The sequence below is a fragment of the Macadamia integrifolia genome, chromosome 9, assembly GCF_013358625.1.
Source record: "Macadamia integrifolia cultivar HAES 741 chromosome 9, SCU_Mint_v3, whole genome shotgun sequence".
NCBI lineage: Eukaryota > Viridiplantae > Streptophyta > Magnoliopsida > Proteales > Proteaceae > Macadamia > Macadamia integrifolia.
Window position 1 is genome coordinate 37,291,151 of NC_056565.1, and position 15,839 is coordinate 37,306,989.

Genomic DNA, 15,839 nt, shown 5'->3' on the forward strand with positions numbered 1-15,839 from the left:
CATCGGAAACACAAATAAAAATAGATGCTGTAGATCTGTGATACAAAAAAACTTTAGAAATGCATTAGTCAATATATTATAAAGCAATAAGCGTAAACCTAGAAACATTTTCCCATAAAATTCAACTTCATTCACCAAAGATGGCTCCCATACTTTACAATCTGAATCTACTTGGGGGGCCATAAACCCATTAAAAATCCAACCACATGTATAACACATCTCATATGCTTCATTTGGATAATCAATCACAAATATTAAATGGCATATTTCTCTTGCTTTATCAACAATCCCGTCCAACCCCACCCTACCCAAATAGCTCTTTTTCATCTGTCGTATGGGAACTCTGCATCATTCTCGGTAACTTTGAAGCGTTGGGGATGTCCGCCTGAGCAATACAGGTTCCACATTTTGAAGTATGCCCTCTCCAGATTCCTCACCTGAGACATTTGTTTAAAATCTCAATCAGTATTCGCCATTAGGCCACAAGCATGATTCAAAAACTATTTCTTAGCCAAAATACATAATTTCAGTCATTTTTTTATCTCATCTCATTGAAATTCCAATTATTTTGTTTCAAAATTTCGCTCATTTCGGACAAAAAATTGCACTATTTTGTAAATTTCGGTCATCTTTGGCATTTCCACCAAAATAGCCAAGCAAAACACATGAAAAAAGTTTATTGTTTTGATGAAACTGTATTTCGTTGGTTTGAAATCACCGAAACAAGTTCTTGAACCTTGGCCACAAGTACAATTTCATACCATAATGCTAGAGGAAAAGATCACTTAGGTAATGTCAGACAGCTGAAAAGCTGATGGTCGCAGTTTAGTTCCCACACAAGGGATCTCTACCCCCACCATTTGTTGTTCATCAAGGACTGGATATAACATGAATCCAGTACCAAGAACTGGAAAGTCAAGTTACCAGTGCTAAAAAATTATTAACGTGAATTGGTGAATCCAAGAAATCCAAATTATTTCTGATTAACTACTTACCCATCGTTGTGTGTCGAACAAGGGGCAAGTCAAGCGAACTGCCTTGAGTTTGTTGGTTAGAGCCTGGAGCTTTGGCCGATTCTCAGCAAATGACACCGCCTTGTCTTCATATTCTTTCATACTTCATGGAATGCAAGGCATGTCAGCACGTATATAGGGGCCTAATCAGTATGCAGCAACCATATGGAATATGAAAATAAATTTAAGTACCTGCTAACAATCATCTCTTCCCCAACTCCAGTGGCCAGACACAACGAACCGGCAACTCTAGTCGCCATTTTCTCCAAGGGCAATGTAATCATTGGCAAACCAGCCCATAGAACATCAGTGCCAGTGGTGTGGGCATTGCACAAAGGCCTAAACAGTGCAAGATCTCAAAAGTTTTAAAGAGAACTGATTGAAATAAAAATTAATAAATAAATAAAGAGAGCTGCTTACGAGTCGAGAAACAGATCTGCCAAAGCACTACGTCTTATGTGCTCGTTTTTCATGGCAACATCTGTAAAAATAATCTGATCTGGTCGCACTCCCTGGGCAGCAGCATCTGCACATGCCAGCACCAATTAGTTGGATGATTCACAACCCAAAAACAAGACATTCAATCTCATTTATCATAATGGAAACCTTCAGTTTCAAACCATAGGGTTCAGGTGATAACACAAACCACAAGCAACAGCAGTTGACAAAAAACTATGCAACATAAGTGGGTGACCATTGCAGAAACAAGTTTATGGAAAATACATGCTAAAGAATCCACCACAGCCCTAACTAGTAGAAGAATACCAAAGCAGCCCTAACTAGTAGAAGAATACCAAAGCTAACTAACATACATGCACGAAGTCTCATCTCGCCTGCTGCTGGGAATCTGAGAAGCCAGAGTGCACTATTGGGAACACGCTTCAGAATATTGCACCTAAACACATGAGCAACCACAAACAATCAGCAACATGATAAACTGTGCAGAGTCATCATCTAGTAATCAAGCTAATGTCCATATCAAGAATACCATGTATTGACAATTTCAGGGTCCATCTTGTATAGTTGATTGAAGCATGCAAATATGAATTTGTCTTCAGGTAATCCATAATCTGATCGCTTGTGTCGGCATAATGGATCCAACACATCACGATTTTTCTGATGACAAAACTTAAAAAGTGATGAGCATTTCTGTCACCATACATACTAAACAAATCATTAGAAGCAAACAACAAATACAAAGGTACAAAAACTCACTTGCTTGTAATCATTTACGAAATAACAATGAGGAAGATGGACAAGCTTCTCAGAGTAAATGTGAGAAAAATGAGTTGGCGAAACAAACTGCAAGGAGAAGGAATATAATAAGACTCGGGAAAACCACCACGAAGGGAGGCAATGAAAAAGAAAAACAATGACGAAATATATCCCTACCTCATCAGTGACCAAGTAATCTATGTAGGTTGCTCCTGTGGTTCCAGGGAAACCCATGTATGAAACCTGAATGGGTGCTGGTAGCATGGCAAATATTTCATTCCTTGCCCCCTGCACAATGAGTCAGATGGGTTGTAAACCCAGATGGGACCAAGTCCTAACCAAACAAATGGGGAAAACAATGATATATCCAAATCTTGCAAAATTACACACCAAGGAACTAGCATTTGGGCCAAAATTGGTTGGAAACTCATTAATAGAGTGTCCATTTGAGCAACTAAGACTAATAATTCAACAGAAATAAACATAAAAAGCAACAAAAAGAATAGTATGAAGAAGATAGAACGAGACCTTCGTATAACCATTGAGGTTAACGAGGATCTGTATTTTATCCTCATTAATCAACCTAGCGATCATATCAGATGACATGGCAGACACATCAATGAAGTGCTCAGCTTCAGATTGGATACGCTGCCTCCATTCAGTGCCATCATTCTGACTCAACGCATAACAGAACACCTGCAGACTCAAATGTGGATTTAGCAATGTGGTAGAATGAAACAACAGAGCTCCTAAAGAACTCACATAAGAAATCTAAATAATTGACAAAGCCTGCAGTTCCAAACCTCAACATTTTCTCTATTGTGCATCCCAAATACCGAGCCCATAAGATGTGAGAGTGGATGGTTACCAAAATCACTGCTCACATAACTATAAAGACCAGGGAAAATTCTAGTAAGACAAGTGATAACATTTTTTCAGAAAAAAAAAAAAAAAAAAACCTGACCAAACTTCTCTGAGTGCCAAGCCAAACTTACCCAACTTTTAGGCGTCCGTTTCTACCCTCACTCTTTATGGGTATTGATGGAGGATGAAGGAAGGGAGGAAGCGTATAGCGGGAAGCAATGAGAGAGCAGTGTGCCGCATATTTACGACTACAAGATCAATCAAATCTATGAATAAAGAGACTCAAAAGAACACCATTTGGCATCATATTGCACACAGACAAATATCTTACCTAATCTCCAAAGCAAGCATTGGATCAATGGGATATGCAATTGCATGAAATGGCTGAACGCTAGGAAGAACTGACATCTGGGAAAGTGAACCAAAGTTTTCAGAATAAACACACATTTCAAAGAGCAGGAAGTAATACAATAAATATCAGGGGAGGGTTTCCCACACGAACAGTGTGGGAATGACTTCCCATACCAACCACTTTGCTTGCCACATGGAAGTGTCTAGCAAGGCCTGTCCTTGTCTTTAAATAGTCATGATTTATATGTCAAAGCAATCTAACGCTCTCACAAGTCAATGTAATGTTTTGAAAATTCTTTGAAAACGACAAAGTTGCTTGAAGCACAAGGGCCATTGAATAAAAAATAAAATAAAAAGGGGGGCCTACATGGTGGGCCGTACAATTAATATTGACCACCAGATTTGACATATGACTTACCTAAGGCATTCCCCGTCTATCCAACAGATAGAATGGCCAGATTAGATCATCTGCCCATGTGGCAGACCAAAGTGTTGGTGTGGGAATATCTCCCACAGTCTGGAAGCATTTTTCCATAAATATAAAGCACAATAAAAAAGAAAAAACTTAAAACCTTAATCTGTCTTCTAATTATCGCCTCAACTTCAGCGAACTTCCTATCCCGATCATCCCAATCGCAGACACACTGACAAACAGAGCATAAAAAATCCCATCAGTTCCTGTGAAATGAATTTTGACTATTGAACTACGAATTTCTTGAGATTTGAATTTGCTTTCCAAGTCGAGAATACCATTCTATAATTAGAAATCTATGTCCACAAGTATATATATGAAGACATTACCAAGTAGTGCATTATGAATAATGACCGAATGTATCAGAAAAGGAACATAAGAGTATGGGTTTCAGTTAAATGGATACAATAACAATTAACAACACTGCCTCATTATGACCATCCCTCAGTAGTTGCAACGAACAACAAAAACCAAAAGGAAAATAAGAGAAAGAGAGGGGGAGGGGTGAGGAAGACAGAAAGAAAGACGGGGCATCAAGATCTCAATATACTTTAAAAAAAAAATTATGGATATTGCATTCCAAATATACCTGTAAGGTGTGAAGAAGATTACAAGTTGCTTCCGGAAAATCAGGCCGAAGAACCAACGCTTGCTTGTAGCTCTTTATAGCTGACTCCACATGTCCACTGCAACCATCAAAACCCAAGCATAAGAAAGAATTGAATTATTCCTATGAAAATGTTTCAACCACATAGGGTAAAGTACACATAAGCGTAACAGTTGAAGATACCTGTCCTTATAAGCCGAAGCTAGATTTGCATGGGCTTCAGCCATAGTCGGTCGAATGTTAACAGCTCGTAAATAGTCCTGAATCGCTTCACTAACCCTGCCAATCTCCTTGTATGTGTTACCCCTATTAACAAGCCCATCTGCTGCCAGAGGATCTATGCGGAGAACTTCATTGTAGCAAGAGATAGCATCCACGTAATTTCCCTGTGGTTGAAAATGTAATTAGGTATTTTCTTTTAATCCAGAACACCTCACGAACCTGGCATGCCCTTCAAGTTTTTATTAAAAAAATACGAGGCATTAACAAACAGCCTAATATTTTTAAAGCGGAGGTGATGCATAATAGTTGCTGAACCAGACTGACCCTTCTGGCAATCTAGACCACTGGGTTCAATTGGGTTTTTGGGTTCAGTAGGATATTTTAATTATTTAGGATTTATTTTGGGAAATATATGTAATCATTTTTTTTTTTTTAGGGTAGTTATTAGACAAGGAATTATCAATTTGAGTTTCAACTGGGTGGTGCTTGCAGCCTTAAATACCAAAGCTAATTTCCTGTGGTTTTCATCGGATTGATCTGAGTAGTGATCTGAGTACAGGAAACAACCCTCACCCATAGGCGCTCTGCCTTCGAAATCTGATCTTGGCTGAAGGTTTCTAACCCATCTTCAAGTCTGAATTCATATTTACCGCAAGAGCAGTGCGGGAAATTAATTTATGTGCTGTCGGGCTGTGCTTGGATGCATTTAAGAGACCTGAGTGTTACAAAGACTTACCAGAAATTTCAGGTTGAAAGAAGCTCTACCGATTGAGATCCTCCCCTCGAACCAGATCTGTTTCATGAGATTTCCGCCTCTTGACGGAGGTAGAAGACAGTAGTCCCTTTCCCTCAATATGAGGCTTACATTTTTTAACTACTTTCCTTTAATAGCCTCCATCTTCCTTAATTCCCAGATGTCCCATATCTTAACTTTGCTTCCTAGTTTACCCCCAAACAATACATGGTAATCCCCTCTGTGTCTCTTCTTCTTTACATGTCTAACACCCCCTTCCAAATTCTAATTTATTAAAAAATTTCCATTAGACCTTAGATTTAATTGGGTGGGTCCATCAGCGAAGACAGCGACCGAATAGGGTTACTGGAAACCCAAATCAGGTAGTGAGTGCAAACAAGACAGCTTATTTGAATCATTTTGCAACAGGCCAATATCCCTTTACCAAACAGATCCTACTCTTATGAAGTGATTAGCAGAGCAAAAATACCTGCTGCTTATATATTATCGCTAAATTGCTGAAAGGAGCAGACAATCCTGTTGTTACAGCCAGTGTTGCCTTATAACATGCAGCAGCAGCATTCATCATATTCCTGCACGCAAAAAAATTTTCTTCCTTCTAGAAACTTAACAAAAAAAAAAAACCTTCATATAGAAAGAACATAAGACAATTAAAGACAGGTAGAGAGAACACACAATTCCATATAAATATTTCCAAGATTCGTAAGAGCCTGCGGGTGGTTAGGTTGGAGAGAGAGGCATGCCTACACATAAAAACAGAAGGATTATCAGGATTGGAAGTAATAAAACCATAATTTGGAAATTATCAAAAATTGGGGGGGGGGGGGGACAATAATACAATATGGAAACAATTAACTGCGACTTACACGATAGCAATTGCATGCTTCATCAACTCTTCCAGAATCTTTCAGTGCATTGCCCTTCAGAAGTTAGAAGTCCCACCATATATTATTGTTAGTGAAGTCATGCTTCTTAAACTCAACCAGCTCATTTCCAACAGTAACCTCCAGAAAAAGGAAAGAGAAGACTCACTAAATTATTATATGCTTCTAAAAATCCTGAATCCAACGCAAGCGCTTGCTTGTAATGGAGAATTGCCAAATCAAGCTGGCCTTGCTCATAATACACACTAGCCAGATTGCCTGCACCAACATCATAATTATACCATTATTATTCAAATGGATCATTATCCGCAGCATCATTCAAAGAACCAGTTTATGCAGCTTTGCTTGTCTTTGGTTCAAGGTAACCCAGATGAGAATCCTGAAGCTGTTCAGTCTATAAGCAAATCATTCACTGTAATAGGAAAATGCAGAAAGGCAAGGACCCACTGCCCCACTGGCACTCACCACAGTCTGGCTGCACCTAGGAATGCATTTTGGATCCTCAGTTAAAGGTCCTACCATTCTAATTTTAGTTGATTAATACACATCTACTTTTATCTAGAGTCCCAAATGAGGCTCCTTTGGCAGGATTTTAGACAATTAGACTACACCTCTATCTTTACATCCAACACAACAGTGAAGGAAAAATCACACACTAATACTTTGGATCCACCTAAGGCCTAACTTGACAGATCTGAACCATGTATGCACCCAGAACTAGGTAAGACCAGCACTGTAGGTGGGAATATACCATACCTTTCTAAACCTTTACTAAGACGGTTCATATGTCCCCCAAGATTAACAGTGCCATAAATTTATAATGCTATAGTAATAGTCCAAGGAGCAACGACATCATTGGTGGACCATTTCTATCCTTCTATTCAAGGATCGTTCAAACACCAATTGAAATATTTTAAATAATAATAATAATAATAATAATAATAATAATAATAATAAATAACAAACCTAGCAATAGCCACAATAAATGGATATGAAAATGATTTCAATGCTTACCATAAGCCATCGCATAGTCTGATCGCGCCTGGAGAGCCCGCTGATAACACACTATAGCCTCTTGAGGCATTCCCAAGGCCTGGAAAAGGTAAAAGAAAGATCTTGTTTTTCTCCAGATACCAGTCCTGGCATTTTGCTGCTACCCGATGTTATTGGCACAATAGACGAAGCTAAGCTTACCTTATAGACATTTCCTAGGTTTAAGTAGGCATCAGCAAATGTTGGCTTCAGCCTAACAGCTTCCTGAAATAATGCACAGCCAATGAAGTGGGTAAACAAGGAGGCAAAATGGATCCCATAATGCACTACAGGATGTAACTTAAGTTAATGGAAAATTGGTGTACACGTTCATCGTATACCTAAGCACAAGAAGAAATTAAACCATGAAATTGTGGGCATTTCAGAAATCAAATTCAAGATCCAAATCTACTAAAAAAGGTTAGAACTCTCAATATCAAATCCACTTTGGAATTCAGGTCAGGTCTGGGTTGAGCAGCCCTGCCATCAATTCGGTTCGCAACTTCACAAGGTTTACAGAGCCAAAAGTCATGGATCACATAACGTAATAGAGTCCTTGCAGTGAATGTACAGACATATGACTCAAACAAGGATTCAGAGGGGTCTTGACCAGCCAATAAACTTTTTATGACTCAGAGGAGAAGAGGGATTATCTGGATTCAGACCAAAATGGATCTGATCCACATCCAACCGTAGCAAGCTGCACAAGAAAGCAAAATTGTGTATTTTCACTGCCACATATATGGCAAGTATTAGTGATTCAAGTTCAACACTAGAGCAAGTGAAACATGACATAAGTTACAGGAACATGCACCTTATAATATTGAAGGGCCCTGTTAAGATCACCAGCCTCCATGAAGAGACCAGCAAGGTTTGACCATGCAATAGCAAAATTAGGTTGGATGCGAAGAGCTTCAAGATAGAAATTATATGCCTGCAAAACACAGAAGCTCTTAACCTGTTAAGATCACCAGAAAACCAATTAATTCAACAAATCTGATGCAAACCTCCTGCAATTTAATTGATCTAACAGACTAACACCACTTGCAAATTTGTTTTCTTCCCCATATACCCAATTCCAAATCAAAATGATTTAAACAGTAATCTGAATGAGTTATAAAGCGCACATAGGAGCCACCACTTGAACTTTTTGAAGCAAAGGCAATCAAACAACAGAGTTCAAGGACCTTATTATTTCCACAGAAACAGGAGGAATATACACAAAAACCAACATGATTAATGAGAAGTGCATCCCTGACAGTAAAATATCTACAACCAACACAGCATAGGCTCTCTTGTGAAGCCCATGTTTCTAATCTTTCATTAAGTTTCCACATGTCATGTTGGAAAAGGGAAAAAAGGAAGGGCAGGTAATATCATGGATCTTACTTCCTGCACTGAACCTTGTGCCTTCATCAGATTCCCCAGGTTGCTATGAGCATCGACCTAGACCAATCAGAAAAAATCAAATCAGCAGTATTTCTTGCCAACCCACAGAACCAAAATATCGCCAAGGAGAAGATTGGAACAAATTAGGATCTACCAAGCGGGGATTTAAGGCCAGAGCCTGGCGACAACATTGCGCTGCCTCATTGAGTCGCCCTTTCCTCATGTATGCACTCGCTAAGTTGGACCAAGCATCACTGAAATTTGGACGAAGCTGTGCATAAAAAGAAAGTCATTGAAGGATCAAACTGAGTAGATTCTTCAGCATATCAAACAGGTGTAGAGGAGAAGATGTACCTAAAAAATTATGCACTCGAGATAATTTGAAGAATACATAAAATGAAGGGACATAGGGGGACTCAGTCTCAAGCTTAAAAGCAGACTATGAAAAACATTATGACTAAGAAATCCAAAGCTTAAATTTCACGGTAACTAAAAAGCAGCAACCAGTAGTTCACATAGCATAGCAAACATTCAAGCTGACACTTTTTTAAGGTATTCATCTCAGGTAAGAACAATTAGTTTGTGAAGCAAGTTTACCCAATGATAGTAAACTGGAAAAAATTTCAAAGTTCCTGCGCATAGCTATCAAGCTCAAAAAGGGGATACTCAAGAAAGCAATCCAGAAAAGTACACAAACCTCAATAGCAATCAAATAATAGCGGATTGCAAGATCAATATTGCCTTTCTCCTGTTTGGGGGCAGGGGGAGGAGAGTTTCTGTTAGAGACCAAAAGCAAACAATATAATTTAAGCCCACCACTTTGATGCTAGTAACAATTGTATTAGTACTTACCTTCCAAGCATTTGCCATGTTTCCAAAGCACTCGGCAAAATGTGGGTCAATTCGAAGAGCTTCTTCATTCTTCGCAATACACATATCGAAATCATGCAACTGGAATAGAGCAGAACACATATATACATTAGATGAATCTATAATACCAAGCCTGGCAGAAAATAAGTTAATCAAAATTCAACTGGATACCATCATCAAACATCAGCAGAGAATATGATTTGCATAATGGATCTAGAATATTATAGATTATTCAAAATTCTACATACCATCACTTAAACATTACCATAGAGGCTGATGTATCACAAAGAATTAAAGGTGGGATGATTGAAATGGAGAGGTGCGTTCGGAGTATTGTGTGACCAACAGATCCCTTTAAAGCTTAAAAGAAATTTCTATAGGACTGTTGTGTGACCAGCTATGATGTACGGGTCAGAATGTTGAGCAATTAAGAAATGTCATATAGAGCAGCTATGTGTAGCTGAGATGAGGATGTTAAGATGGATTTGCGAAAAAACTAAGAAGGATAAAGTAAAGAATGAGCATATTAGAACTGATTTGGAAGTAGCACCAACTACTGGCAAGCTTTCTAAAAGTCGTTTGAGGTTGTATGACCAATTGGTCATATCCAAAGGAGGCCTAAAGACGCCCCAGTAAGGAGTGATTTGATTCAATATAAGGAGGTAAAAGAGTTAGGGGCAGGCCTAAAATTACTATAGGCGAAATGATGAGGAATGGCATGCATAGTTTTGGCCTGGTCCCAAATATGACCTTGGATAGAATCTACTGGTGGGCAAGGATCTATGTAGCCAACCCAATTTAGCTAAGACTCTTCTGACTTGTGGGGTTGTGACTATTTCCTCATACTCTCATCTTTTCATGTCTTCACCCCCCCCCCTTTTTTTTTTTTTGGATTTTTTTCCTACTTTGTTTTGTATGGATCTATGTAGCCAACCCTATTAAGTTGGGATAAGGCTAACTCTGTGGTTGTTGTTATGTAATCTTTTATTTTGGGGGAACTATTGAACAAGTAGGGAATTTCCAATTTGAGTTTTATTGAGCTTCTATTTTTATTAGTCTAAGATTTAGGAAGTAATTAGGAGATTTTAATTCTAATTCAGTTCTAGGCTTCAATTAGGTAGCTTTTAATTTCGTTTTTATAAATAGGCTTGATGCAGATTCTTCACCAAATTAGGCTTGTTTTATTAGGAATAAGCTTAGGGTTGGGTTGTATACGTGTTGGGCCTTCAGTCCACGTGGTTTGGAGTGTATTGGGCTACTTTTATGGGTCTAAACTAGGGGTTCTAAGGTTGCATACGGGATTCAGTGATTTGTTTCCTTTTCTTTAGTTTCCTTTTTAGATGGGGTTATTTAGTTTCTAATTTCAGTACCTAAATTAGTTTCTAATTTCAAGTCATTGTTAGTTTCTAATTTCTGTCTAAACTAGTTTCTATTTTCATTAGATTTTAATTTCCAGTTTTTAGTAACTTCTTGTAATCAATTTTTAGCAACTCAGATATAGTAACTCTGAGTTACTATTACTTGTAAACCCTCCCCATCATTATTATAAATAAAGGAGAGCTCTCATCATAGGGAGACGATTTTTACAATTAAAAAAAAAAGAGAAGCTTCATGTTGTTGCCGCTGTGTTTACTCCATTGCTATACCTTTGTGTCTGATCAAGGGTTAGGGATTGGTGTGTGATCCGATAGACACTCTGCGGCGAGAAGTCCAGGTGGGTCTTTTCTTATCTGGTTTTCTTATTGGATTCTCTTCTCCAGCAGTTCAGGTAAGTGATCAAACTTCTCTGCAGATTTCTGGGTTGGTTTTCTCTGTTTTCCTTCCTATCGACCTAGCTGTTTTTGGAGAACCAGCCATCCGATGGCCTCCATATTTTGACCGAAGGATAATCCTATCCAGAGGGAGGATCGATCCAATTTTGGGGTCAATCAGACCACTGGATCTCCTGAAGTGAACTGTCAAGCAATTCTGGCCGATTGTCAAACCTGCACAGATTTAGGTTCTGTTTTCTGTTCTGTGTTACTGTGACATTCTGGACTATTAGCATTTGTGATCTGAACCTATTGGAGGTGTTATATTGTTATTAAAATTTCTGGTTTAATCCTAAGACTGCTGTTGATTTATTTCGCTTCTGGTTACTGTTCATTGAGATCGTTTATCAATTCTGGTTTGTGGCCGAAATCTGATTTTCTGCTATAAGTTTGCTATTGGTTTTGGTTGTTCTTAGTTTAAAAGTTCCTGCAGTTTGGGGTTGGTTTGGTTGTCAAATCCTAGTCCTACATTAAGGCTTTTAACCCAATTCATTGGGCAGATTTGATGAATTGAGTTGTTTGTCATTACCACGTTGGTAAGAGAGCAATAGGTTGTGTGACTTTGCTCTCCTCTGATTTTCCCTTCTCTTCATCTCCCCTGCTATCGGTTCCTTTCCCTGTTTACAGCTAATTTCATAGAATTGAACAAAAACCAGGTTCATTGACTCCATCTCTGATTTATAGGGTTTTAATATTCTGGGCATATTTTTCTCCATCTGTAGGCGAACCTACCCCCTGGGTTTTGTCTTGAAAGAATACCCCTATTGTGAGAGATTAACGTGCAATCAGAACCAGAACCATAACTACTGCCCTTGTGATTTCAGGAATGTAATCTGAACATATTACCAGATCTTTGGGGTGGTTGTTGCTTGGAATCAATTTAGCCTTGAGATGCAACCCTTCACCTGAAACCTCAACCCCAGCCAACAGAAGTCGAAGGAGTTCTTCCTCTCAACCTTTCCGCTGGGTTTTCCACCTTATTTCAGAATTCGAAGGTTAAAGACAAGCCCCCTTCCCTTCGATTTAATGAATTTCCATCCCCACTTTCCCATATACCCGTCCTTTCAACCTTTATTCCACTAAGTCCATATTTTATAGACCCTTCCAAGTCTTCCCTAAATTAATAAATCAAATACCTTTTGTGTCCCCACTCTTGTTCCTATCAAATAGCCTTTTAAGTTATGGTAATTTGCAGTCTCGCCACTCTCCCCTTGTAAACTCCAATATAATTTACAAATCTGCCATTATTTCTTGCAAGTGAGCTATCTAATACTCGAGTGGGCCCATAAGTGATACGAGTCCGGCTTTGGAACCCCGGATCTGCATCAAATTCCTTTATTTAATTTAATTGAGGAGAGCAAATCAGATATTGTGTGATCTATGGGGAAAAATTGCAAGTCATAAAACAAAAAAAGAAGCAAAGAATAGCACTTGGACAATAGAAAGAAATTACCTGGTAATGAATTGCACCAAGAAGCAGAAGATTATCTGTCCGCCGTGAATTTCTCTCATAAACAGCATTGCTGTGGTCCAATGCCTGTTTATAGTTTCCGGTCTTGTATTTCTGATGAGCAAGGGCCAAATGCATTTCCTCATCAACTACAATGTAGGGGAGAAAAAAAGCTGCATTTGTCAGAAAGAGTGCTCGAGAGATTTTAATAACTTAACACTGTTTCATTGATTTTAGAAACTAAACAAATTTTATATCCTTGATAACACAGGCCCCCATTACCCAAATTAGCAATCATTTACATAATCCAAAATATTGATATTTTACTGGAATAACTAATGAGCACACAGAAATTCGAAATCCTTCATGCAGAGTAGCCAGCTGTACCAAATGTTGCAAGGCATCTAAATCTCCACAGATCTAATGAATGGATGAAACAAGATAAAACCGTTCTGCATTTACTCATTTCAAATCAGAATCAGTTTGCATGCTTTTATGGGTTCTGTACATACTAAGGAACAATAGAAACTTTTTTCATGTGACTCAAAACAGGTGGTGTTTTCAGTATCAGATACTCGTACCCAGGTGTAATTATCCGATTCTTTTTATATATTTCCCTGACTGTTCTTTGCACAAGCTCCCTTTTAGTTACTTGGGTTGTGTTTGGAACTGCTACTATGAACAGAATGAGTTATTCATAATAATTGTTTCAAGATATGGTCCAATCCCTCCTAATATGATCCCCCACCCCAACCCTCCTTTTATTTGCTTAATGTTGACTATAAAAGGCCATATCAAATACTTGTCCACGGCCCAAATAAGTAGTATTTTCACCCCATGCCACCTATTCATGGCTCCTATCTGACTTCTGAACAAGTACACAATTTTCGGTTGACACTGAAAAGCATATATAGATTCAAAATTTCTGCCCATTGAGCATCAACCTCCCAACCAATACTTCATAACTTGTTGAAAGTTCTGATGATTTACCTATCAAAAACTAATTTTAGTGCTGATTTCAAAAATCAAGCTTTTGAGATGCAAGAAGCTTGAGAACTACTCGACAGTCATGAAAAGGCAGCTCTGCCACAAGTATGTGCAACATAAGGTAAAACTGGCAAGCATATGATTGTCATTTCAAGCGTCCTCCACGAATTCTTGGAAAAAAAAAATTAACAAATGGAAGAGCACAGGGATCTTGTAGATGGGCTTCTAATGTGAAAATGGAGAAAGAATTAGCCATGTGCCTTGCACCTAATGTCTATTATTGGAACTCAAAGAAACACAATGCAAAAGACAAGTTCCCAGGCAGCACTTGCTAATGTGGTAATGAAGGAAATTAACCATGGTCCTAATAAGAGTACGCTGAGCACCAAGAATTAGAAGATACAGAAGATCTCTTCCAGGCAGCACTTGCTAATGCCAACAGGGACATGCAACTAGTCGTGAACCTAATGTAAGCAAAATAACCACTGAAATAATCATCTAACAACCAGTAAAAGAGGACTGTTTAGTGGATTTGCAAGAACGGCAAATAACTACAACCGGATAGAATTCATGCTACTGATGGGCCCTCACATTCCAAGTCCAATAAGTTGAAATAATATCTAAATAATATCCCAAACGGCACTGAAAAAGCAGGCCAGAAAACCTGAATTCCAAGCCATACGAGCCATAACTTTAAAATATCAGAATTTCCTCTAAAAAGTTTATAACAATGCATTTTGTTTGAGAAAGAGTATTTCTTAGTCACCAGTTTTAGCATTTCTTTTCAAAGTCAATATACTCATTGCCGTGAAATGAATAATCAGCTAGCTCCTTTCATCTCAGCATCTACATCGCTACTTTTAATGGAGGACAAAACCTCAAACAATGAATGCCACGGTGCTCAAAAAGTTCAGAACAGTAACCAAAAATTTTCCTTTGAACAAATAGAAGTGCAAATGAGCACAGAACCATTCAACCAATTAATTCCAGAACTCAAAGCTGCAATTGACTGAGGGAAAAAAATCCCTTTTTTATTAAAAACAAATAAAATACATCCATAATACAATAACCATTGATTTCCAATCCTGTCAACAAAACAACAACCAAATGGAAGATCAAAACATAATATTGTCCTCCAAACAAGGAAACACACACCCTAAAAACCATAAAGAGCCGTATTAGGTCAGAAGAACAAATTGAAGCACCTTCATGAAACTCCGACGGCGCCTGCAACGGTTTAACATTGGACGAACAATCCGACTGCAAAGCTAACAAACCATCACGATCCGCATCAAATGAAACCCTAGAAATTCCCGTAGATCCCGACAATTGCAGCTGCTGTTGTTGTTGATACTGATGCTGATGCGATCGAGGATCGCTCTGCAACGAAAGCATCGTCTTTTGCCGATACCTCAATAGAATCCGCAATCGAAAACCTAGATTGATTCAAATAAAGATCCGTCATAAAATCTCGAGGGGATGAACCTCGAGAAGCCTTTTAACCTCTTCTCCTTTGTCCGATTCCGATTATAATTCCTTTCTTAGGCGTCCAGACTATTTCGTCAATTCCGTCTTGCAGATAAAAGTGACTTTCAAGACATAGTGTTAAATCTCCAGCAACTTCGGTTCACGGAAGCCATCTTGGCCGTCCATCTTTGTTAATTACGCTGCTGAGTCCTTAGTCTTGACATCTGTACATAAGAGAATAGTTGAAACGTGTCGATACTTGGAGTAATGTGGTCGTCAGATAGAGAATAGAGAAAATACACGATATAGAGAGGATCATAAAAGAAGCAGACTTCTAGCCGTCTGATGAAGACCTTTTTCATCTAAGGCGTCCTCCCGATCTCTGGAGAATTTACCGAATCTTCGAGCACGTTTGGTTTCATTACAAAAAAAACATTTCTATCGTTTTTTC

General features: G+C 38.5%; 1 protein-coding gene across 2 annotated transcripts; it reads right to left on the minus strand.

The window, feature by feature from the left end:
• Nucleotides 1–52: 52 nt before the first annotated feature.
• LOC122089423 (probable UDP-N-acetylglucosamine--peptide N-acetylglucosaminyltransferase SEC) lies at nucleotides 53–15,486 on the minus strand. Of its 2 annotated transcripts, none has more exons than XM_042659144.1 (28): nucleotides 15,127–15,486; nucleotides 12,938–13,083; nucleotides 9,656–9,754; nucleotides 9,501–9,551; nucleotides 8,958–9,074; nucleotides 8,804–8,860; nucleotides 8,229–8,348; nucleotides 7,577–7,639; nucleotides 7,397–7,475; nucleotides 6,531–6,640; nucleotides 6,365–6,418; nucleotides 6,174–6,241; nucleotides 5,968–6,070; nucleotides 4,706–4,908; nucleotides 4,505–4,601; nucleotides 4,016–4,087; nucleotides 3,424–3,500; nucleotides 3,224–3,340; nucleotides 3,032–3,116; nucleotides 2,757–2,924; nucleotides 2,406–2,516; nucleotides 2,229–2,315; nucleotides 2,002–2,129; nucleotides 1,826–1,908; nucleotides 1,434–1,539; nucleotides 1,206–1,352; nucleotides 996–1,116; nucleotides 53–437 (listed from the first exon to the last, which is right to left on the minus strand). In XM_042659144.1, exons 1-28 carry the CDS (start codon nucleotides 15,314–15,316, stop codon nucleotides 324–326), a joined length of 2,973 nt encoding a protein of 990 aa, XP_042515078.1. In that variant the 5' UTR covers nucleotides 15,317–15,486; the 3' UTR covers nucleotides 53–323. The 2 variants fall into 2 exon arrangements, with proteins under 2 accessions (XP_042515078.1, XP_042515077.1); XM_042659143.1 differs by having other exon boundaries at nucleotides 2,002–2,141.
• Between the last annotated feature and the right edge of the window lie 353 nt (nucleotides 15,487–15,839).

Coding starts and splice junctions, on each gene's coding strand:
- LOC122089423 (XM_042659143.1), bottom strand. CDS start 15,316: ATGCTTTCGTTGCAGAGCGATCCTCGATCGCATCAGCATCAGTATCAA. Junction 6,242..6,364: donor AAGCATGCAATTGCTATCGT/GTAAGTCGCAGT, acceptor TTTTATGTGTAG/GCATGCCTCTCTCTCCAACC. Junction 438..995: donor TGTTCGACACACAACGATGG/GTAAGTAGTTAA, acceptor CAAATGTCTCAG/GTGAGGAATCTGGAGAGGGC.